The sequence below is a fragment of the Corella eumyota genome, chromosome 3 (genome assembly GCF_963082875.1).
Source record: "Corella eumyota chromosome 3, kaCorEumy4.1, whole genome shotgun sequence".
NCBI classification, from domain to species: domain Eukaryota; kingdom Metazoa; phylum Chordata; class Ascidiacea; order Phlebobranchia; family Corellidae; genus Corella; species Corella eumyota.
In genome coordinates this window covers 20,000,202-20,023,921 of record NC_137492.1, presented here as the reverse complement: position 1 = coordinate 20,023,921, position 23,720 = coordinate 20,000,202, and the positions used below count along the sequence as shown (strand labels likewise).

Here is a 23,720-nt window from a genome sequence, read left to right as displayed (position 1 = left end):
ACAAAAAAAATTGTTCTATAGTTATTTATTATATTACGCAGACATGACGTCATAGAAAAAACGTATGAACGACGTCACCAAAAATTAGCATTTTACAAAAAATAGGAAGAATCTCAATAAAATTAATTTTAAAAATCGAAATTTTTAAATAATTAATTTGCATAAAAACGCTTGTTTCTACAATAGACCAGTTGTTCCTAGTTTTTACGTCACAAAGTCACAGTGGATTAAAATGACGTCAACACCCATCTTCGGTTTTTATAAAGTTAGAACGGTGCAAAAAATAAATATTAAATAGGTCGCCTGTCAGTTTTAAAACGAAAAAGGAAGACAAACAACAAAATTTCATTTTTAACTAAAAATTAAAAGAATTCGATAAAAAGCAAATTATTTCATTGATGTAGAAGGTTGGTCGCCACCTGGCGGCACGTTGGTAGTGAGTTGAACGTCGCTAGATGTCGCGTCAATCGCGTGGTAATATTCCACAGTAGTTTTACAATAAAAACATTCTTTGCTGCTCAAAAGATGCTGCTTGATACAAGTCCTGTAAAAGGGATTATGACGTCAGCAAAGGTGACAAACTTAACCAAAACGATAGCTACAGACGTTACCGAAACATAGGTAACAAACGTCACTGAAATTGGCAGGGTGGTGTAGTGGTTTAAACACTTGGCTTTACTACATAAGATCCTTATTTTAATTCCCAGTGCTCTCATGCTGTAGCACCCTTGAGTTAGGTGCTATAAACGGTATGAACTCCTGCTAAGCCAACACTTAATCAGCAGCATAATTTCCAGGCAATTATAATCTATAATATCCCAAACTGCCACAGGCAACTCAAGACTGGGTCGGAGTACCTGATGTTACTCTACGTTTAAGTCGCGCATTCGACTTTCCCACATCGAGGATAAATAAATATGAAAACATCATACCTGCACGAGGAATGTTTGCAAGGATAGAAATAAACCGAGGAAGAGTTGGCGTAACAAATCGTACACAAGTTCTCTTCGTCCATTGGCTGAAATATAATTGTGACGTCATAAGTAAAAGAATACTAACACTGTGACATAATAAATGCGATCATGTTATTACGTCATAGGTAAAAAATATTAACGCTAAACGTATTATCTGCAATAATATTATGACGTCATGAGTTTAGAATACCTACACTGTGACGTAATGTTTTTATTATGACGTCATACCTCAATATTTTGCTCCTTTTGTTTAACTTCGTTCTTTAAACTTCGAATCATTTCCCTCAAAGATTTAACTTCAACATCCATCACTTCTTCGTCTGCGGAAATTAAAATTTAATAATTTAGGGTGTAGGGTTTGATTCCCGCTGCTAGAAGACTGGTGCTTTGATATAAAACTAGTGCTACAGAGAGGTTCTATTTAAAATTAAATAAAATCTTAAACTATTTGACTGAAAACCGAGTTTTTAATACAACATTTCACCAAAATTTAAGTTGACATTTTTTCCGAGTATTTGGGGCAAAAATATTAAAAAATTCTTTTATTATTGCTTTAATTTGGTTTTCGTAAATATGTCATCTGCTTAAAACAAAAATACCAATTATGACGTCACTTACAATCTTGAAGTGAAACAAATCTTCGATTTTTCGACCTCGTGTAGGAGATCGTTTGTCCTCTCGACTTCGGGACTTCCCCTTCCTTGATATTCAACAAAAACTCGACGGAAGTGACGTCAAAACCAGGGTCGGATAACAAGGTGGTTGTAGCTCGAGTCGACCTAAAACAATGGAGCATTGTTAATTTCATTGTTAAAGAAAGATTAGATGTTTTATAAATTTTAAATTAATTTTTTTAATAGTTTTTTAATGTCCCATTATTGGATAATAAACCGGCACTTCGAGCCTTCAAAGTGGATTTAGTTTTTAATCGAATCATGATTTTTTCTCATTATTTATTCATGCCGAGCCTGGAAGAGTAATTAAAACTCAAAATATTGGTTCAACATCATTAAAAAAATCAATCCAACGAAACCAGGTGTCGAATATTCGCAGGTTTTTAATAAGCTAGTTATAACAACAAGGTGGGATTGGTAGCAAAACTGACATTGCAGCTTTAACTTAGTTATTTTAAATGTTTTTTAATTTTTTTATACCATTTTTTAAATGAAAACTCTAAGGTATTTAACTAAATTTCAAATTTATCCAAGTTAAAAATAGGAATTTATTTAAAAATCCCCAAAAAAGTTAAATTTTTCAGGAGTCAGTAAACATTTTATCGAAGTTTTGTTAAAAATAGAAAAAAAAGTGAGTTCGTTTACACCCAATTATGACATAAAAATTTAATGAAAACAATAACTTTATGACGTCACAAACACTGTAAGTGTTTGTGAAATAAAAAGGTGTTGTGCTCAAATAAAAGAGTGTTGTGCTCAATCGAGAACGCGGGTTATAACAATCGTAAGATAGTGACGTAACAATTAGGTTTTTTAACAGAATCTAGTTTTTGTTTTACAGATGAATAGCACATTAGGTTTTTATGACAACGTGACGTCATCAGGGTTTATAACCGAAGTGACGTCACTACCAAAAAAGAAAGAATTTAACCCGGGATTAACAACTCTGATATCGTGCGTCATAATCTCCATTATTATAACAATTTATCTTCTTTGTGACGCGAAATTTCGAGCAAACAGCTCAGAGATGCCGGAGGTTTTGTTGCGGAGCAGCGGGAAAAATGAAATTCAAAGACCGCAGATTAATTTATACCTCCCGACCTCCCCGCACGCTTTAAGACCCCTTATGACGTCATCAAACAACCATTCCATGTCATCAATTTCGACAAACAACCAGAAATCGCAAACAATTTATGACGTCATAAACAAACAACTTAACAGAACGCGAAATACGACGACGTCACGTGACTTGTGGAGCGTTTCAACTACGAAAGTTCACTCAACCGAAACACTTCGCGTTCCCGTGATAAACATGTAAACTATGACGTCACAATGCTGTAAATAATTAATGAAGATCGAGTTTTAAGTTTCTTTAAAATAAACAAAACATTTTTCAAAACAGTTTTTTATTTCGAGAAAAGAATTAAAGTGGTCACATAATTAAGTTTATTTGAATTGTGATGACGTAATTGACGTCACGAGTGAATATAAGTGACGTCATTAATAGATGTAAGCTAGGACTTGATACGCCATGGAAAAGATGATCGCGATTCCGACGTTGTGACAAATTGCTCTCGCTGGTTGGGGTATTTTCCCTAGATAACTAACCACGTGACTGAGTCTCGCGAACAGGAACGCCTAAACACATTGTTACGTCAACATTTCTGAGGTGACGTCACGAGTAGTATGACGTACCTTAAAGTGCAGTGAAGCGTAGTAAGGGTTTGGGTCGGTCATGACGTAGAATATTCCGATCAAAAAGAAAGGGAAAATATTTTCCATGTCGTTCAAGTGAGCGCGACGAACCTAAGCAATTATGACGTCATAAGAATAACAATTAAACCACAATAGATCTTGTATACTACGTCACTATTAGTTCTTTATGACTTCATAATAATAGCACCTTAATGTCGAAATATTATTACGTCACTATTAGTAAGGTACACTACGTCACTATTAGTTCTTATTGACGTCACAGCACACTTACGCGTTCGACTTCGGGATGAACTTGAGCTTTGTTGTTTTTCCCGAAATATTTCGCGTCCTCGGGGTTCCCGAATATGTCATAATGGAACCGATACCACCCCGTCACAAACCCCATCCCGATAAGTTTAAGAACACAAAGTGTCCCATACCAACCAAAACTCGTCACAACTTCGTTGTCGAAACTAAATGACGTCATACTAACTTTGTGACGTAGTCAAATTAACATAGACGTCACAATCCTGTATTTAAATTTAACTTCTCGGCTTTCCAACAAATTCTAAATAGTTAAAACTTGATAACTCGGTACATTCTAGAACAAACAACAAAGACAAACAATCACCTTAATTATCCAAGCACGACGACAAACAATAGAGACGCGATAACTAACTATGACGTCATAAACACAAAATATTCAAAATTGTTTTATTACCAAGGACAGCAAAATTACAAAATAACATTATTATTGTATTTTAAAATTGAATTATGACGTCATAATATATGATTATGGAAGTGACGTCATTATAGAACAGCACGGATGGTCTGGAATGCGATGGAGAAGAAAGCAAGAGCTCCTCCGGCGAATCCTAGTCCTCTTGTTTTGCTGATTCCTGCTAAATACGACACCGTGTGAAGAAGTCTCGCTCCAAAGAACACCTACGTCATAATACAAAAGTTTTATACGTCATAATACAAAAAAATGACGTAATATTAAGGACGTCACATACCCTAAAATGCCAGAGAGCCACGCTAGGACTTGGGTTGGTAGCAACATACAACATCGCCATCAATCCAAATGGAAGAATATTCTCAATGTCGTTCAAGTGGGCGCGTCGGACCTGTGACGTCATAATAAAACCATTGTTATTATTTAACTTCTAAACAATCAATTTTTCAAAACATTTTTTTATGTAAAAAATTAGTTTTTTGTTGAATTTACTCTTTCTACGTCTTCATTCTTCTCTAGCAACCTCTTCCTCTTCTCGGGATCGTTCGTTCCCGCATCCTCCGGGTTAGGAATAGCATTGTTCTTCACTCTGTGATAAGCTGTCACGAACGACATGCTAACCATTTTAAAGAGGGAAAGTCCCCCATATAGAACCAATCCTCGGAAGACCTCGTTATCCAAAGTGTACAAACTCATTTTTAATATTATTTAATATTAACTTGTCTAAATTCGGAAAATGATTGATTTATATCCTTAAAATCTGCAGTATTAACTGTTTTATATTCATTCTATACAAATACTTAGTACAATGGTCTAACTTTGTTTAATCTGCTAAAGGTAAAACACTTTTATAAAAATGTAATCAGATACTCGTTTACCTTTTTTCTAAGAGTGCTAGACTACTTTACAACTAAACCTACAACACCGACGAAAAGTCTCAAATTAAGACTTGATTTTAGTAGATAACATACCAGACCGCTCACCTACTACAAGTAGTGCTTGAGCAAACAAAAGTTAAATTTTAACTCCCCCTGTACTTTGAACGGCTTCACAATATTCGTCAAACCGCGCCAAATGCCGGTGGCATAAATATGATTCAAAATTTAAACTTTAACTATATTAAAAAGCATTTAAATCTAAACATAAATCATTGTTTTTTTCAATATAAAACTACTAGAGATATGCTGACGATTGCTGGACCATTATACTCGTTTCTGTGTTTATAAATTTGCAAGAACCCGGTACTTTATATAAAGTACCATGACGTGGCTAAATTTACGCCCCGTTACGCCTACATTAGCGTGACTGTGACGTCACAATACTGAAATTTTATTCGCCGAACTTTGTGCTTACGGCGCTTCTTTTAATGACTTTTAATCTAAAAAATCAAATTTTCTGCTTTGTCATGTTTTCAATCCGGTAATACTAAGTTTTAGATTACTAAATGTGGCGCAATCGGAACTTGTTTATGACGAAACAAAGAGACACTCGCAAAAGAATTGTAACGTAACAATGTACCACCTTTCACGGTTGAATTGTTTGTGAAATCAACCAATCAAAAAGAAGAGAAAAAAAAGCGGGAATTCAAATTTCAAAATGACGTCACTAGTTTCAGAGTAAGTTGATTATTTTATTTTAAACAGGAACTTTGACATCATAACAAAACATGGTTATAAGAACTTATAAGAACAATGTTAACAATTTTAAAACATGACGTGAACAACAATAAGATTGTGACGTCATAGTTAGAGTGCAGCGCAGATTGTCTGAAGCGCGACGGAGAAAAACACGAAACCCGCAACAAAGAAGGCGATTGTTCGGGTGAGCCCCATCTTCGATAAATACGCCACCGTGTGGAGTAGTCTCGCTACGAAAAACACCTACGCCATAAAACAAACATTTGTTACGTCATAACACAAATATAATTGGAATTAATCGAATTTTAAATAATTAACAATTACGTCTTGTTGACGTCACAAAAAACAATGATGACGTCACAATAACCATTGGTGACGTCACATACCTTGAAATGCCAGACAGCCGCAGTAGGACTTGGGTTGGTAGCAACATACAACATCGCCATCAATCCGAATGGAAGAATATTCTCAACGTCGTTCATGTGGGCGCGTCGGACCTGTGACGTCATAATAAAAACCATTGTTAGTAAATTTATTTAAAAGTGTGACAATTTTGACAACCAAGTTTACTTAAATCTTTAATTTCTGCCCCAATTATTAAACCTACTCGTTCAATGACTTCAATCTTCTCCAACTTCCTCTTGTTCTTCTCAGGATCAGATGAGAAAACGTCCTCCGGATTGAGGAAGACATAATTCTTCACTCTGTGGTAAGCTACCAGGAACGACATCCCCACCAACTTAGCGAGGGAAAGTCCCACATAGAGGACCAAACCCTCGAAGACTTCGTTGTCCAAAGTGTAGAAATTCATTTTCTTAACTTTTTAAACTTTTTAATTAACAGAATAATTAAAAATCTTATATCTGTGCACTAATTAATATTTTTTTTATTCAAATTAAATATTTAATACCGATAAAGCCTTTAAATAAACCTCTGCTGGGCTGTAAGTTATTGAACTGATATTTGTTTATCAAAAACTTTTTGTTTTAATATTGATTGCCGCAAATAATGACTATGCAACATCGTTTCCGCTGGCATGCCTATACTTTGATTGTGACGTCATAGTGTACAATCGCCTGAACAATGAAGCGCTGGGAACTCGAATCTTGTCCTCAGGCGGGCTTACAACTTTCAATATTCTGTCTTAATCTCATAATTCTAGAATTCCAGAAATTTGATATCTAAAAAAGGCGAAATTAAATTTTGCTTGAGACGAAACAAAGAAGCAATCGCAAATGGCTTGTGACGTAACAATATAACGCATTTCTCGGATGGTAAAATAAACCAGTCAAAAAAACAAAACAAATAAATTTAATCTTTTATTTGACCCATATGACATCACCAAAGTGTTATTATGACGTAGGCAGCCATAATAAGACAAATAAGATATCCAGTTGTAAACGAAATAAAACGAAAAGGTTGAGGGATCGAGTTTAAATAAATAATTGAATTTTTAAAAAACTTTTGATTCTTAATCTGTGGTAACTCCGCTCTGAGCAACCTTTCCTCTGTTTATCTGACAAATAAACGAAGCAAATGTTCCGGTGGATTGCGCTTATGACGTCATAGTCTACAGTGGTGACCGCAGACGACAACAAATCCCTGTCGAACAAGTACGAAGTTGTGCTACCATTAGCAACTTATTTGTAATAAACATTGCAAGTTGTTTCAGTGTCGGATCTGTGACGTCATAATAAAACTGATTGTTACGTTTAAAAAATTTATAATTTGCTAAAATAATCGATAAACTAAAACAAAATATTTTTTATTACTGCACAATCGGGTTTTGCTGATGACAAAGCAAAAAACAACCGCAAAAGGCTTGTGACGTAACAATACACCACTGTTTATGGTTGAACAGTTAGTAAAAAAACAATAAAAAGAAAAGCAAAACACTGGAAATCAATCTTTTATTAATTCAATATGACATCACCAAAGTGTTATTATGACGTAGTTAGCCATAATAAGACAAATAAGATATCCAGTTGTAAACGAAATAAAACGAAAAGGTTGAGGGATCGAGTTTAAATAAATAATTGAATGAAGATATCGACTGCAAGTGTAAACCTAAAAAAATTGGTTATTTTAAACTGGTGTTTTACTGGTTTGTAAACCAACTGTTGAACCAGATAAAACACCAAACCTCACCCTGAAAAGCCAAACTGCGAAGTTCTGGTCAGGATCGATCGAAACAAACGTAAAACCCAACAAAACAAAAACATAAACGTTCTCCAGGTCGTTCCTATGACAACGGCGTACCTACGTAAGCAATGACGTCAATATTAGAATGTTAAAGTAAACTTAACTGGTGACGTCAATAAACCAAATGTTGAGATCATAAAAAGAGTCGATGACGTCACTTACTCGTTCAACTTGTTCCATCGGCATCAAGGCTCGTTTCCTGGCTTCAGGGGAGTCCCCAGTATTGGGAAGATCTTCGGGGGTTCGAACTGACCCACACTGCTGGCGACGAATTGTCGTCATCAAAGATAACCCCATCATCTTGAGTAACAACAGAGTAGAGTGAAACAGGTAAGCAGAAAAGACCGGGTTGTCCAAAGCATACAAATTTATCATTTTTTCCATTTCTTATTTTAAACCTAAATACCGTGACGTAGGCTTGGTGTGATTGTGACGTAAAAGCATCAAAATTCTAGCAAACTTTAACTCGCTTCTTTTAATTTGTCAAAAACTATTTGATTTTTCATCTGTGGTAACCCCGCTCTGAGCAACCTTTCCTCTACTTAACTGGCATTTAAACGAAGCAAATGTCCCAGTGGATTGCGCTTATGAAGTCATAGTCTACAGCGGCGACCGCGGACGACAACAAATCCCTGTCGAACAAGTATGAAGTTGTGCTACCATTAGCAACTAATTTGTAATAAACATTGCAAGTTAATATGTTAAAGTTCAATATTTCCACAACTTTTACACCAGTGTCTAAATTAATTTGTTTAAAATAATTTGACCTCAACTGCACATAATTATTTCGCAGTTGTTTTTATGGAAGAAGATGAATTATTGTTTAAGGTGGCGCCCTGACGTCATAATAAAACTAATTGTTACGTTAAAAAATTTATAATTTGCTAAAATAATCGATAAACTAAAACAAAATATTTTTTATTACTGCACAATCGGGTTTCGCTGATGACAAAGCAAAAAACAACCGCAAAAAGTTTGTGACGTAACAAGTGACGTTCGTGACGTAACAATACACCACTGTTTATGGTTAAACAGTAAGTAAATAAACCAATTAAAAGAAAAGCAAAACACTGGAATTCAATCTTTTATTTGACTAATATGACATCACCAAAGTGTTATTAAGACGTAGATAGCCATAATAAGACAAATAAGATAACCGACTCCGAACAGGAGAGCACGGAAAGGTTGAGGGATCGAGTTTAAATAAATAATTGAATGAAGATATCGACTGCAAGTGTAAACCTAAAAAGATGGTGTTTTTAAACTGGTGTTTTACTGGTTTGTAAACCAACTGTTGAACCAGATTAAACACCAAACCTCACCCTGAAAAGCCAAACTGCGAAGATCTGGTCAGGATCGATCGAAACAAACGTAAAACCCAACAAAACAAAAACATAAACGTTCTCCAGATCGTTCCTATGACAACGGCGTACCTACGTAAGCAATGACGTCAATATTAGAATTTTTTATAAATTCAAAAAGAGTTGATGACGTCACTTACTCTTTCCACTTGTTCCATCGGCATTTGAGCTCGTTTTCTGGCTTCGGGGGAGTCCCCGATTCGATACAGATCTTCTGGGGTTCGAACTGACCCATTGTGACGTCGTTGATATGACGTCATCAAGGTTAATGACAACATCTTAAGCAACACCAAGGTCGAGTAAAAAAGGTAAGCAGAGAAGACCGGGTTGTCAAGCGAATACAAATTTGTCATTTTTCCTATTTTCCTAGTTTAAATCTAAACACTGTGACGTAGTCGTGATATAATTATGACGTAAACAAACTCATAAACTTATTCTTGCTGCTTTTAATTTTCAAAAAACTGATTTTTTGATTTCTAAAAACTTTTGCTTTCAGCTTACTAATCTCTCCAAACAAACGAATCGAATAATTTCGATTGTTTACATTTATGACGTCATAGTTTACAGTGCCGACCATAGCCGCTCACAAGTTCCGGTTGAACAATCATTTAGTTGTTCCAATATAGGTTTTAAAAAGTAAAAATCAAAAAAAAACTTAAAGTAAAAAATTAAGTAACTAGCAAAAAAGTCACCAAAATTTGTTTCCAGTATTGTCGTACAATTGTTTTACTAAAACTTTAAATCTTTTTTTAGGAAATTTTGTTTAGTAAACACGAGTTTATCAACAACTGAGTCACTTCTTACTGTTATTAGAAATCCGTTTAACAACCAAATAAAATGCTGACTCATGGTATATAAGGTATGGCTGTTAGTCGGAGAAATGTTAATTGCTAATTATTAATTACTTGAACCTGAAACCGATGAAATTTTATTTTTAATATTAGCAGGTTGCTTTTAATTGTTGTATTTTAAGCAATCATCTTCAATAATATTTTTAGAAATCTTTTAAATTACCTCGCAACTTAAGAATTTAGAACACCCTCAAATTTTTGTTTAACAATTAGTGCAAAGCTATATTGTTGTTGTGATCCTTTACATAAAACCATGTTAAAAATTCTATTTACTCACCATTTTGAGTCATGTTGGTTTGTGAGTTTGAGTAAGATTCCTGAGGTTGCTGTCATGAGGGGATAGTGGTGGACTCCACTCAAACCTGGACACAAAGTCAAATATTAGTGTTTACTCAAGTAAACATTATTCAGTGAAAAAAAAACAATCTCATGGTGTATAAAATGACATGGTCTTTAACTTGATGGAAAATTAAATTATTAGAAATTAATTAAATCGAAAATATTTACCTGGTTGTTTTCCTGAAACAATTTTGTCGAACAAATTCTCTTTCTTTGTCACTCGATTCAAGATTTGGTTGATGCACTAAACATTAAAACAAAAAATTTAAGTTTTCAAATTGTAAAATTTTGTTTTATATTTATTTAGTAACCTGCTAGTTTAATTTGGACTGGAGAAAACAAAAATGGTTAATAAGATTTCAGCATTTGTAATTAAACCATAGATACAGGTTTTAAAGATACGCATGGATATCTATAAAAACCTTAGTGAAAGATATATGTGTCTAAGTTAAAGGCAAACAAAAAAAATGCGTGGGTGAAATACAACAGACAAATATAAAGAACCACATTACAATGAGCGTGCTATTGACTGGTTGACCTTCTTTTTTAACTAGTAGCAGTTTAATATGGTCACAACATGTAAGATTTTATAAATCACAAACAGAAAGCAGTGAGAATCAAACCCAGGACCTCAAGTTTTATTAAAAATACAACCAAACATTATCCTACCTGAACCAACCCAGTCACCAAAGTCTCGGATGTCTCTCTTTTATCCCAATCCAGAAACACTCCCGGAGCCAGCGAGATCGTGAGTTCGAGAACCCTCATCAGACTCACAGATAACTCAAACAACATATCAACGATCCTGAGTTGCCTTAAAGCTTGAGCATCCAAGGAGGCAAGTAATCCACTGTTGTTGTTCCAACCCTTGGCATTCTGTTGTTGGACCTTCAAGATAAAATTAGTTAAATAAAAGATAATTAATTTTGTAAAGAAAAGAGACTTAGTATATTACACCAGCTCATAGCTTAGTTATTTTGGTTTAATATCTTTTGTTGTTTAAATATAAGAATAAGAAATTAATAATCATAATAAAATAAAATAGGGTTGGATGAAGTTAGTTAAGTTAAAGATAATTAATTTTTGTATGTATCCTTACTTGATGTGGGAAAGTCGAATGCGTGACTTAAACATAGAGTAACATCAGTTACCCCGACCCAGTCTCAAGTTGCCTGTGGCAGTTTGGGATATTATAGATTATAATTGCCCGATAACTATGCTGCTGATAAAGTGTTGGCTCTGCAGGAGTTTATAATGTTTATAGTACTTAAGTGATGGGCGCTATAATTGATTTTGTGTAGAAGGGAAATTATAAAGGAGGAATTATTATACAACACTAGCTCATGGCTTGGCTATTTTAGTTTAAAATTGAGGTTGTAGGGTCAAATTTTTTTATTAGAATACAAAAAAAACATAAAATTCTTAACCTCTTGTAATTGTCCAATAAACTCAGAAAAACTCCAGTTCAAATGTTCTAGAATGCTGTGAACAAACTTGCCCGCTAAGGCAGTTTCAGAGGTCAAAAGGTCGCTCACAACTGACAACAACTTCTTGGGAACATAAGGATCTGGGGATGAAGTATTTTAAAGTTTTTACCCAATATTGTACAAACAAAAGTACCTACTGTATATTAACAAAAAATTTAAAACAAAATTTTTTTTTAGAAAAAAACGAGGATAAGCACTTTAAAAATATCTACCAAACACAAACAAAAGTGCTTACCATGTTCTCTTCCCAATAACTTCTTAACTTTAGCAACATACGGAGGATGATCAAATCTCATCGCAAATCCACTTCCCTGAACAAGAAAATAATTTAAATATAACAATAAAGCTACTTTAATTAAATACTTAAATATATCAACACTCACCCTCCATAAGATTGCAAGTATCCGATGTCCAACACTGGTCCATGGTTTGTCCTCATCATAAGCGTACAACATGTTTCTTACAAATGTGTGAAGACTACAAAACAAAATTGTTTAAAGTGTTAGGTATCATAATATAATGTAGCAGTAAAAATTTATATTCAATGGAGCTAAGCGGATGTATTTATGTCCAATTTATATGCCTACAACATAAATAAAACTGCCATTTGTGGTGCATGGGTTTTACAACAACCATATTACAACAATTAAAATGCCAACTGTAGGGCAACAACCAACAGAAATAGCTAAATTTAATATATAAATAATTTAAATAGTAAATAAAAAACTCACTTTGAAAAATTTGGAATATGTTAAAAAATACATTCTGATGTGGTAGTTAAACTTTATTTACATAAGACCTTAAGTAGATATACTCATATAATATTTGATTAATTTAACTTACTTCTCTTTGGGCATTGCTTCAATGGCTTGTAGCTGTAGTGGAAAAGTAATAAAAGTGGTGATGGTGTTCGCTAACATTGTCTTCACATCTGTGATATAAAAACAATCATATTAGTCTGGTAGTGTGGTACATGGCATAAGGTTACGAGCCAAAAGGTTTCTGGTTCAAACGGCACCAATGCAACACTGTTTGAGTCAGAGTCTGGGTTTTACAGATAGTTTAAACATGTCACAACAGCTCACCCTTACCCAACGAAAATATAAAACCTATTACCTTAAGGTGATTTGAAAAAAACTTGATAGTTATAATTAAACTTTAATTATCACATTTTTATTCAGAAACCTAACAAAAAATATCCATTACTACAGCTACTGATAATTTAAATTTTTTATTTTACCACGACGTTATAAACTAAAAGAGGACAAACTCACCGTTGTTGATGACCCTGGAATCACAGTGGAAGAGGCTGAGGAAGTGGATGAAGGAGATGAGAGACTCCTGGAGGTTGGGAAGTTGCTCAAAGGGTTGGGAGGGGGAGAAATATTCACGCAGACATTTGTACAATCTGGAGTAGAATAAAAATCATTATTAATCATGAGGTAAACTTAAAATTTATTTATTTAATTATAAATTATTTGCAAAGATTGGTTGAAAATTAAAATTACTTATAATCAACAAAAAGCTAAAAAATTTGAAATTGCAAACTGGTCCAATCCTTACTAGTTAAAAATATGATAAAACAAAGTCGAATTCAAGGTATACTGATATTACACTTAAAACACTTAAATATATTCAATATACTAAGTTTATAAATACTAATGAAAAAAGTAAAAAAAAGAACTGCCATTTGATCAAATAAACATTATTGTACAGGCAGCAAATATTAAACTATATGATGATCTTACACAGCTTATTAGAGGCCAAACGTTTTTAAATGAAACATTTAATGAGAAAGCCCTTGTTGAAAACTAATTGTCCCTAGTTGACCCTCAAATATACCCGAAACCTTACTTATTTCACACGCAGTATACTTTACTTAAAAGTTAACACAAACTCACCTTGCTCCAGCTGTGAGGTAAAACTCCGGCATGAAGGTGAAGAGGACGCCCTTGTCTGCCGCCTTGTGGGCACTCCGGATGCAAACTTGGAACAACCACCACAAGTTTTGTTGGCAAGCCTGGGGTAATAATTTGGGGTTGAACTTAAGATGATAACACTAACATAACTGTGGTAACTCACGGCCTTTTTAATAAAATTAGGAAAAACCTTACATATATATATAAGTAAACATTTACATATTTTTAGTCATTTCTTTTTTAACGATTTTAAAGTTTTTCTATTATGAAAACTTAATAAAGACAAACTTTAATAATTAAATAGGTACTTATCTTAATTTTTAATTAAATTTACTAAATTTTGTTTTTGAATTTAAAAAGCTTTTCTAATTTGGAATTATAAAGTTAAAAATGAGGAAAAACTTACAGGGGCATAAACCGAAGCTTTTAACCACGCAATGGCCCTACAGAGCTCAGTCATGTGACGCAGAAGAATGGCGTGAGATTGTTCCAAACTTTCACGAACTTCAGTTAACTGAAAATATTTTTTTAAAAAAATTTCGATTCATAAGCTAACCACAGTGTTTTTATTACTTTATGGTCTAACAAAAATGGTTAAAAATATTATTTTTATTTTCACACATACTTGTGTATCTTCACACTGCTTCAGTTTGACTTCAATTCCACTCAAAGAAGTTGCGTACTCAACAATCTTGGTCCTTGTGGAGTGAATCTGTTAAATTTCAAGTTTTAATATCTAAGGTTGTCAAGCAATATAAATGTTCTATACATTAATTAAGTCCAACTTTTTAGATCATTTATATTCTCTGGACTTAGTCTTAAACTTGGTTAGTTGAATATAATAATCTAAAATACATTTTGCCTTTTTTCACCAAGGCTTAGGGCAAGCAAGGTTGATTTAATAATGAAAATATTATAATGACAAACCGCTCTATTACCATTATCAATAACCTTCAATTACTTAGAGTAAGTAAGAGCAAATTAATAGACCAAGTTTATTGATATGGTTAACACAAGCAAGGTTACAATTGAGGTTAATAGTGGTAACTTTAAAGATGCCTTATTAGCTGTTGTTTGTTAATTACCCTCACAAAAATACCAGATTTCAACCAACTTACCTTATCCATATGCTGATGTATTAGGTTCGAATACAGCAACAAGCAACCATCCGTTAACTCTAGGAGGTACATCTTAGTAGGGAAATCCCCCTCTTCGCTCCTCTTCCTGGAGACGGTGAGATTCTTATCTCGACCGGACATCTTGTTACTTTGGCTCAACAAAGCTCGAGCTAACCTCAAGACTGGGTTGAAGGAGTCAAGATCTGCATCTGTTGGATGTATAAATTTGTGTTAAAAATGAAACAAATTATTTTTTGCATTAAAATTTAAATTATTGTCATACTACTAAAACTATTTGGTCAAGAAGTCATTTTGCTGAAACCTTATGCTTTAAACATCATTTTACTGACACAGTGACATGTTTTATTAATTTTTCTTTTAATTCTTCTTTGAAGAGTGTAAATTTAAATATTTAAAGCAACATTTGAAATGGGAATTATTGACATATTGTTAAAAACAATTTTTTTCAATTTCTACACGGCTTACCATCATCTGCTCTTGTAAGAGTTGAGAGAGAAGTCCCTGCGTGATCCTCATCAAATAACTGGAGGATGGCGTTATGTTCGTTCCAATCCTCTCCCCTCCTGGACCCCCGACCTCGCATCACAGAAACCCCCTCTTTAGCTAGCTCATCTGGAGGAATAATTATTTAATTAATTACTCTTTAATTAGCTAATCTGAGAGTAACTTGATTTGCTCATATTTTAATAAATCATGACATATGTATAATATGTGGTGGCAAGAACACTTGGCATTAATTTGAGGCCCTGGGTTTGATTTCCACTGCTCTCATGCTGTAGCGCACTTGAGTAAGGCAATATAAACAGTATGAACTCCTGGAGACTGGGTCGGAGTAACTGATGTTACTCTATGTTTAGGTCAACCTTTCCACATCAATAAATATATAAGTTCTAAAACTTTACCATTTTTTAAGTAGTTTTTGGTGTATGTAAACTATAAAGTTTTTACCTTTATGTTCATTAAACAAATGAGATTTGAGACCTCCAATCCTCTGCAGATCAAAATATTCAATCGATTCTGTGTAGAATAACTCAGAGGGAATGTAGCCTTCTAATATAGAAAAATAAGGGTAAAAATTGATTAAAAATATTACTTAAAACATAATTTTTTTTTATTAATTTAACTTTAAAATTTGTTACCATCAGAGGGAAGATAATGGGGTTTGTTTGATGCAACATTGTCCCATTGTTCTCTCACAATGTCCAACAATCGCTGCATGAATGAGTGGAGAACAACAGGAGGACAAACCATTCTGTGATCGGGCTACAATAAGATCAGTTTATCATTTAAAAAAAAGTAAGTCAGATTTTTTCAAGGGTAACCTAGTTGCTAGTCTGCCTTTTGGTTGGAATTTTAATTGTTGTAATATGATCACAACTCTCAACTAATATTTGCCAATGATAATTTACCCATGCACCACAAATGGCAGTTTTATGTATTTTGTAGACCTATAAATTGGACAAACGTATATAAGTTGTCCACTAAGCTCCATTGTATATAGAGATTCAACAGATTAAATGCTGGAGTGAACAAAAAAAGGTAAAAATATATATTTAAATTTGTTCGGTAGTGTGGTTAAGCGGTCATGGCATCGGAATACGAGCCGAAAGGTTGCGGGTTCGAGCCACACTATTGCCACACTGTTCGCCTTTGAGCCCAGTGTTTACGGATAGCTCAAACATGTCATAATAAGTAAAAATATATATTTAAATTTTTTAAAGCTTCAACAGTTGAAGAATGTTTATTCAAAAAAGTTAAAACTTTAAATTCCTACCCTGTTTGTTGAAACAATTTGCTCCAAGTACTTGCGAAAATATTTCACGAACGCTCCACTTATTTCACCTCCCTAATTAAACAAATATTTGTTAATTACTAATTAATTAATTTAAATAATAACTGTTACAAATGAGAAATAATTAGTTTACCTCAACCTGGCCATCCAATACCATCATTCTCATTATTTCTCGCTGCAGTTTTTTGATAACTGAAAATAAACAAAATTAAATTTTTTTTAAATTTTAAAGGCTGTTTATATATACAAGGGCTTAGTGCACAATATTTAAACATGTAACATATATTAGAACAAATAAAAAACAGACCATAGGGTTGGCTACTAACTAGTAATAATAAAAGTTTGGACTTCCTTACTATCAAAATCTACATTTAGTTTAAAATAAATTTATTTTTAACTTACCTTCCATTTTAGTTTTCAATAATTTGTAGCCTTTTTCGTAAGTTGCTTTAGGATCTCGATCCTATAAGAACATAAAGTTTAACTAACCAGACCTAATATTAACACAATAACTCATAAAATGATTGGCAGCGTGATGTAGTGGTCAGAACACTTGGTTTTACACCATGAGGTCCTGGGTTCAATCTTCATTGCTCTCATGCTGTAGCGCCTTTGAGTAAGGCGCTATAAACGGTATGAATTCCTGCAGAGCCAGTACTTAATCAGCAGCTTAATTATACTTAATCAGCAGCTTAATTATGTGCAATTATAACCTATAATATCCCGAACTGCCAAAGAGAACTCGAGACCGGGTCGGAGTAACTGATGTTACTCTATGTTTAGGTCGCGCATTCAACCTTCCCACATCGAGGATAAATTAATTAAAATAAAATGTAATTAAAATTAACCCACCTGACCCCACACAATTGGTATAAGTTCCTTGAGCCCGGTTTCTCTGTGTTTTGAGACTTGTTTGATGTGGAACAACGATGGAATCTCAGCTTGGCGATCAAACGTAAAAGTTGTGGTTAAGGAACATTGTTGGATGGTTGTATGAAGTTTAATTTTAAAACCAAAAATATAAAATGGGAAAATTGAAACACATAATACTAACAATATAACTTTTTTTATATTTATTTATTTTCGGTGTGGGGAGGTTGACTTTACGATCCCTGACCCAGTATTAAGTTGCCTTTGGCAGTTTGGGATATTATTGATTATAATTGCTCTGTAATTGAGCTGCTGATTAAGTGTTGGCTCAGCAGGAGTTTGTACCGTTTATAGCGCCTTACTGGAGGGCGTTACAGCATGAAAGCAGTGGAGAACAAACCTGTGACCTCATGTAGTAAAGCCAAGTGTTCTAAGCACCACATCACGCTGCCAGCTTTTTGACAACACTAGCATTATAGTTATAGTGGTTGGGCAATAGATGGTGCATTTTTAACATCAGGACAAGCAAAGGTTGTAGGTAAAAATATTAACTAAAATATTCCTAATATTAGTAATATAAATTTTAAATGCATCCATTAATTAAGTTGTAAAAATCAAATTATCCAAAACCCCAAAATATAAAAACTTTTTTAATTAAAAGGATATGAGCAATGTATGGAGAGATTCCTCCTTGTTTGCTGATGCTTAAAAAGTCCAAGGATAAAGTGGAGGTTGCGGGTTTGATCCTGGAAGTCGACGTGAATCGGTGATGAACGATGCCGCCGGAGGGAGCTAGAGAACACATTGTTGATACAATCGCGAGCCTCTTTTGCCTGTGGAAGAAAAATTTGAGTTTTTTGTAGAAAAAATTAATTTTTAATAATTTTAGAATTTGTTTATTTTTGTTCTTTTAAAATAAAAAGTAAATGTTTAAGATAGCGTTGTATAAATGTCTAATATTAAATTTGTTTATTTCTTTGAATCTTTTATCAAAGTTCAACCTAACCATAACCTATGATATGATTACATCACTTCTCCCCTGGGAAAATTATATTAAAACCTTAATCTACACTCTAGCAGATAATTTAATTATTAAATAATAGTTGTTTTTGCCAGATTTCATTTATATATATATATCTTTAATAATGTTTTAATTTGGGCAAAATAATTTGAAAATTTTGTATAAGTTAATTTATATTTATTTATTGTTTATATTGAAAGACCAAATTCACGACCTAAACATAGAGTAACATCAGTTACCCTAACTCAGTCTCAAGTTGTTATTGACAGATTGAAATATTATAGATTATAATTGCCCGATAATTAAGCTTTTGATAAAGGGTTGACTCAGCAGGAGTTCATACTGTTTATAGCGCCTTACTTAAGGACACTTTCGCATGAGAGCAGTGGGGATCAAACCCATGCCCTTACATAGTGAAGCCAAGTGTTCTGACCACTATACTCTGCTTTCAGTAAACTAAAATTAAATCCAAGTTGCTTATTACCTCTGTATATTGCCACAAACAACTAAGAATAAGATGAAGATCGTTGAAATTTTCATTTTCCTCACAAAGGGACGTCAGGAAAGGTAAAAAGTGGCATTCGACGTTGTATGCTGATTTCTATGGAGAACATAAAATAATTTTTTATAATTAACACAAATTAACATATTGACTATAAAAGACAATGAAATTACAAAATAAAACACTTTAATTATGACATCACACTTACCAACAAAGGACCAAGTCTTTGCAAAATAATTGCAATTATGATTTGTCTGCTCATTGGGTCGAGTAATTTAGCAAGTTCCTTAATAATAAAAAAATAATAAAATTAGAGAAAATTTAAATAAAAAATTATGAATAAAAGTTTGAACAATTAATTTGTCTTAACATTTTAAAGATTGTGTATATATAATAGAACTTAATAGAATGTCCAATTAGAGCCTACAGAATAAATAAAACTGCTATTTGTGATGCTTGAGTAAAATATTCCAGACAAATATTGTTTTTTAAGTAGTATTCATATTTTGACAATTAAAATTCCGACCATAAATCAACTAATGACCATAAACAAGATTTCAAATGATTCCACTACTCACCGGTTTTCTTTTAAAAATGAACCAGAGTTTGCTCAAACATTTAGTAAGGTATTCCACATTGGGGGAGTCCCCAGGGGGTCCTTGAATGGGTCTGTATGACATCATGGGGTACTTGAAGGGTTTGAGACCAAAGTTAAGGTAAGCTACTTCTTTGTACGCCAAACTAACCCCCGGAAAGTAAGCAACCCCGGGTCCTGTGGGGATATTTTCAAAGGCTACCCCAAGGTCTTTACCATTTCTATGAAAAAAGTAAATCTTTAAACTTAATGTTTTGGTTAAGTAATTAAACTTAAACATTGCATGATTAGTGCTAAAGTGATGTCAAAGTTCCAAAAAAAATCTCTTTTTTTTAAGGAATATAAATATTTATTTTGTAGGTTTAAAAAAAAATTTATTTTGATTGCGATTTGTTCTAGTTGCACATAACACTAAACAAGGGTTGTGACACTTACAACATAAACGAGACTTTTCTCTCATCCAAGTCCAACAAACACGTCACAACATCGTCCGCTTCCCATGCCTGCAACATTAAAGTTAGGGTCATCAATAAATTAAACAATCTCATGAAATAAACACTTTAATATATTAAGTTTAATATATTAAAGATTGATATTTTAACCAACATTTGCTCCTAATAAGCTTGAATTTATTATAACAACAATGGGTTATATCATAACTAGACTTATTTCTTTAAGACACCTTTAGCCTGTTATATTTAAAATGCAAGAACATTTAAGTGTAAAACTTTGTAACAAGTTATCAACTTAATTTTTAAAAGTTTCTGAAAAAAATTTCAAGTGTCTGGTTTTGGTGGACCCATAAAAAACAGAAAATATCATAAAGTCAATCAATTTAAATTAAAATCAAACTAAAGTAAGAATCTTATATATAGATATTCAGTTCATGACCCCAAGCTGAGGATAAACTTACCTCCCCGAACTTGGTACTCGCCCTTGAAGTCCACTTAGCCTCCCTGTAACCATCGAAAGCGAAAGAGTTTCTCGTATCCCCAACTCCCTCCTCCCGATTAAACTTACACATCGAGGTACACCATCCAACCTGCATCAATCCTGGAGTTCCAAGTAAAACCTCATATTGCCATTTACCTGTAAAAGATGGTCGTTAATTGTAATAATTAGAACTTGTGAAAAAAGTTAAAGGTCTAAAGTGTTAAATCTTATCAAAAAATAAAATTTTAATTAAAAGCTTTATCCCTAAAAATCTTTATCTTTCTTTAAAATTCTTTATTAAAAAAATTAAGGTCTTGGGTTTGATTTCCCCTGCTAGTAAAGCTCTGTAGAGTGATGTTATTCTTCATATCTTTATATCCATGTAATCTTTAATCAGTATAGTTGAAATAAATAAGTCGAGGTCCAACTCTTAACTAATATTTGCCAATGATACAACTCTTAACTAATATTTGCCAATGATAATTTACCCACACACCACAAACAGCAGTTTTATTTGTAGGCATGTAAATTGGAACTACATCCAGATATATCGTCCAACTTTACCTTTATAAACACAGTGAGAAGCCCTCACAGATTGAAAGTTGGTGTTCCCAATCACGGCAAGGTTGTCCCCGGGAACGGTGTCCAGCGGGTGGCTCTGTAATCCAACTTCACTGCTCGTCCCAATTCTTCCTTCCACCGTACTAAGACTTTCTGAAGGTTAAAGAGATAAATGTTAAGACAATCAGTTTTACATTTACGAAGCAGAAATATGCAATGTTAGTCAGTTAGCTTATATAAAAAAGCTCAAATTTAAATATCAAGGATTTAGTCGGGTTTGAACTTGAAACCTTAACCACAAAAACCAATCTTTAAAATATCTTTGATTTTTTTTATATTACTTTAAGGAGCTAGGTGTTTAAATGTATTGAGAAAAAGTGGGCTGATGTTGTGTGTTTAAGTTATCTGTAAGCGCAGGTCTCAAGGTTAAAAAAAAGCCATTGGTGGGGCTCAAACCTGAAACATTTTGACCAGAAATTTGATTCTATGCCCAACACACTTCCTTTAATAAAATGCTCAGTGGACGGATTTTCTAACCAAAGTTTTAAACTTTTAAGAAATTTAAAATGTCTTTAGCCCACCATTCTTTTCACAACAATAATAATTACATTAAAGGTAAAATATACTAATTTAAAAATAATCATCGGGTTTGTGGTGCCGAAATAGAATGATGCCATTTTGTAAATCACAAAAAATCTAGATTTTTTTCCACTTTTTGCCTGTAATAATAAATAATTATTTTTTTTTTTGAAAATGTTTACCATCATTTGATGCCGGTGTGTGAACAAACTTTTGTTTTTTCTCTCCGAACAAAACTTTCATGTACCCCCCCTTGTGGCCACTAGTGGTCGTCGTTGACAACGAGGATCGAGAATCTGAAAATAAAATGAAAACCCTGAATTAAGCCAAATTAAAGATTTTAAAACTTTTTTTACTAATTGTTGGTATAAATAAAATGATTTTGTGAAATATTTATCAGTAATAAAATTTTTAAGCTAATAAATTATTCTTAAGTTTTGAAAAATAAACATTTTCAATTGTTTTTTTAAAATGTAGGTGAATTTACTAACAATAAACAGTACAAGTTGATTGTTGAAAACAATAAACATTTATGACACATTTAGGTTATGACATCACAAACATTATGACATCACAAACTCACTTATGGGCGAAGTTGTTCGACCTGAGGGAAGGGCCTCAAGATTCTCACTCAAGTAATTACTCAAATTACTAAAATTTAACTCAACATTTCTGCAAACATAAAATATTTTAAAATATAAAAAAAACTTTTTAAATGTTTAAAATTTAGTAAGCACTTATTTTAAACGAGTAGTGACTTTACATTTATGACATCATAGTACTCACCTATCTGCTAACGACCCGATCTTAGTTCGTGGAAAAATATATTGAAGTATTTCGTCCAGACTCTCACTAGTATCTAAATAATAAAACATTTAAATTTATCCTTAATGTAAAGAAAATAATTTTACTGTCTTAGAATAACTATATATTGTTGCCCAGCACTAAAAATAGTAAAAAGCGGCAGCGTGGTGTAGTTGTAATAACACCTGCTACACCATAATGAGGTCGTGGGTTCAATCCCCACTGATCTCATGCTTTGGTACCCTTGAGTAAGGCGCTATAAAACTATATCAACTTCTGCTGAACCAGCAGATTAGCGGCATAATTATCGGGCAATTATAATCATTAGCGGCATAATTATCGGGCAATTATAATCAATAATATCCTAAACTACCAAAGTCAACATGAGACTGGGTCGGAGTAACTGATGTTACTCTATGTTTAGGTTGTAAATTCCACATTAGGAATAAAAATATATACAAAACATGGCAATAATTGCTTTATTTTTTGTTATCTGACCGTTATAATGTTACAGACAATTAAGGTACAAAAATTTTAATAAATTAGAAACTTACAATTGGTTTTTCGAACAGAAACTTTTTCCTTCGATGACCTTAAACTAGAACTACCTGCTGCCATCTTCACAGCTTAAATAATTCTGTTATTTATTTAAACCTGGAAAATTTTCAAAGTTTTAACATTGTTAATTTTTATTTAAACAAAAGTTAACTTCTGCTTACAAATTAAAATTATAACATCTTAAACAACAAATATTTTTGTTTTAACAATGTTAGAAAAAAAACACCGCTATCTGACCTTTTTAGAAAACTGAAAAACGATAAAAAAACAAAATAATTTGAATTTAAATTTGCTTGACTATGCTTACAGACAAATAAAATTTAAATCCTTACAAAAATTACAATCAATAAAATCTAAAATAACCTGTTGAATTTTTGACTACTGTTGGTTTGTTTACAAATTTTATTCTTTTTCAGTTTTAATTTCGGTTCCTTTCTTCAGGAATTAAAAAACAAATCTGTCAATCAGCTGATCGAGAATTCAATTTCCAG

The 23,720-nt window shown here is 33.0% G+C and overlaps 5 protein-coding genes across 5 annotated transcripts; all 5 read right to left on the bottom strand.

Annotated features, from left to right (window-relative positions):
- Window positions 1-17: 17 nt before the first annotated feature.
- LOC145745025 (E3 ubiquitin-protein ligase RNF123-like) lies at window positions 18-23,719 on the bottom strand. The gene is made up of 35 exons (XM_082563010.1): window positions 23,593-23,719; window positions 23,226-23,325; window positions 22,654-22,726; window positions 22,451-22,539; window positions 22,050-22,163; window positions 21,292-21,441; window positions 20,708-20,883; window positions 20,230-20,297; window positions 19,778-20,015; window positions 19,408-19,485; window positions 19,182-19,298; window positions 18,343-18,509; window positions 17,659-17,761; window positions 17,209-17,269; window positions 16,940-16,998; window positions 16,789-16,860; window positions 16,154-16,277; window positions 15,963-16,064; window positions 15,480-15,626; window positions 14,994-15,202; window positions 14,501-14,587; window positions 14,282-14,389; window positions 13,858-13,976; window positions 13,231-13,364; window positions 12,800-12,887; window positions 12,340-12,433; window positions 12,192-12,267; window positions 11,897-12,036; window positions 11,139-11,357; window positions 10,638-10,713; window positions 10,408-10,492; window positions 1,593-1,753; window positions 1,203-1,294; window positions 933-1,018; window positions 18-544 (listed from the first exon to the last, which is right to left on the bottom strand). Exons 2-35 carry the CDS (start codon window positions 23,287-23,289, stop codon window positions 388-390), a joined length of 3,933 nt encoding a protein of 1,310 aa, XP_082419136.1. The 5' UTR covers window positions 23,290-23,325; window positions 23,593-23,719; the 3' UTR covers window positions 18-387.
- Window positions 1,823-5,064, bottom strand: LOC145744911 (uncharacterized). Its single transcript, XM_082562879.1, has 6 exons — window positions 4,572-5,064; window positions 4,360-4,470; window positions 4,163-4,288; window positions 3,636-3,839; window positions 3,344-3,454; window positions 1,823-3,286 (listed from the first exon to the last, which is right to left on the bottom strand). Exons 1-6 carry the CDS (start codon window positions 4,773-4,775, stop codon window positions 3,149-3,151), a joined length of 894 nt encoding a protein of 297 aa, XP_082419005.1. The 5' UTR covers window positions 4,776-5,064; the 3' UTR covers window positions 1,823-3,148.
- On the bottom strand, window positions 5,689-6,606 carry LOC145745032 (microsomal glutathione S-transferase 1-like). Its single transcript, XM_082563016.1, has 3 exons — window positions 6,324-6,606; window positions 6,103-6,213; window positions 5,689-5,959 (listed from the first exon to the last, which is right to left on the bottom strand). The coding sequence occupies exons 1-3, from the start codon at window positions 6,525-6,527 to the stop codon at window positions 5,825-5,827; spliced, it is 450 nt and encodes a 149-aa protein (XP_082419142.1). The 5' UTR covers window positions 6,528-6,606; the 3' UTR covers window positions 5,689-5,824.
- On the bottom strand, window positions 7,466-8,490 carry LOC145745030 (microsomal glutathione S-transferase 1-like). Its single transcript, XM_082563014.1, has 3 exons — window positions 8,081-8,490; window positions 7,865-7,975; window positions 7,466-7,783 (listed from the first exon to the last, which is right to left on the bottom strand). The coding sequence occupies exons 1-3, from the start codon at window positions 8,300-8,302 to the stop codon at window positions 7,646-7,648; spliced, it is 471 nt and encodes a 156-aa protein (XP_082419140.1). The 5' UTR covers window positions 8,303-8,490; the 3' UTR covers window positions 7,466-7,645.
- Window positions 8,679-10,377, bottom strand: LOC145745031 (microsomal glutathione S-transferase 1-like). Its single transcript, XM_082563015.1, has 3 exons — window positions 9,420-10,377; window positions 9,241-9,351; window positions 8,679-9,160 (listed from the first exon to the last, which is right to left on the bottom strand). The coding sequence occupies exons 1-3, from the start codon at window positions 9,630-9,632 to the stop codon at window positions 9,023-9,025; spliced, it is 462 nt and encodes a 153-aa protein (XP_082419141.1). The 5' UTR covers window positions 9,633-10,377; the 3' UTR covers window positions 8,679-9,022.
- Window position 23,720: the final 1 nt, after the last annotated feature.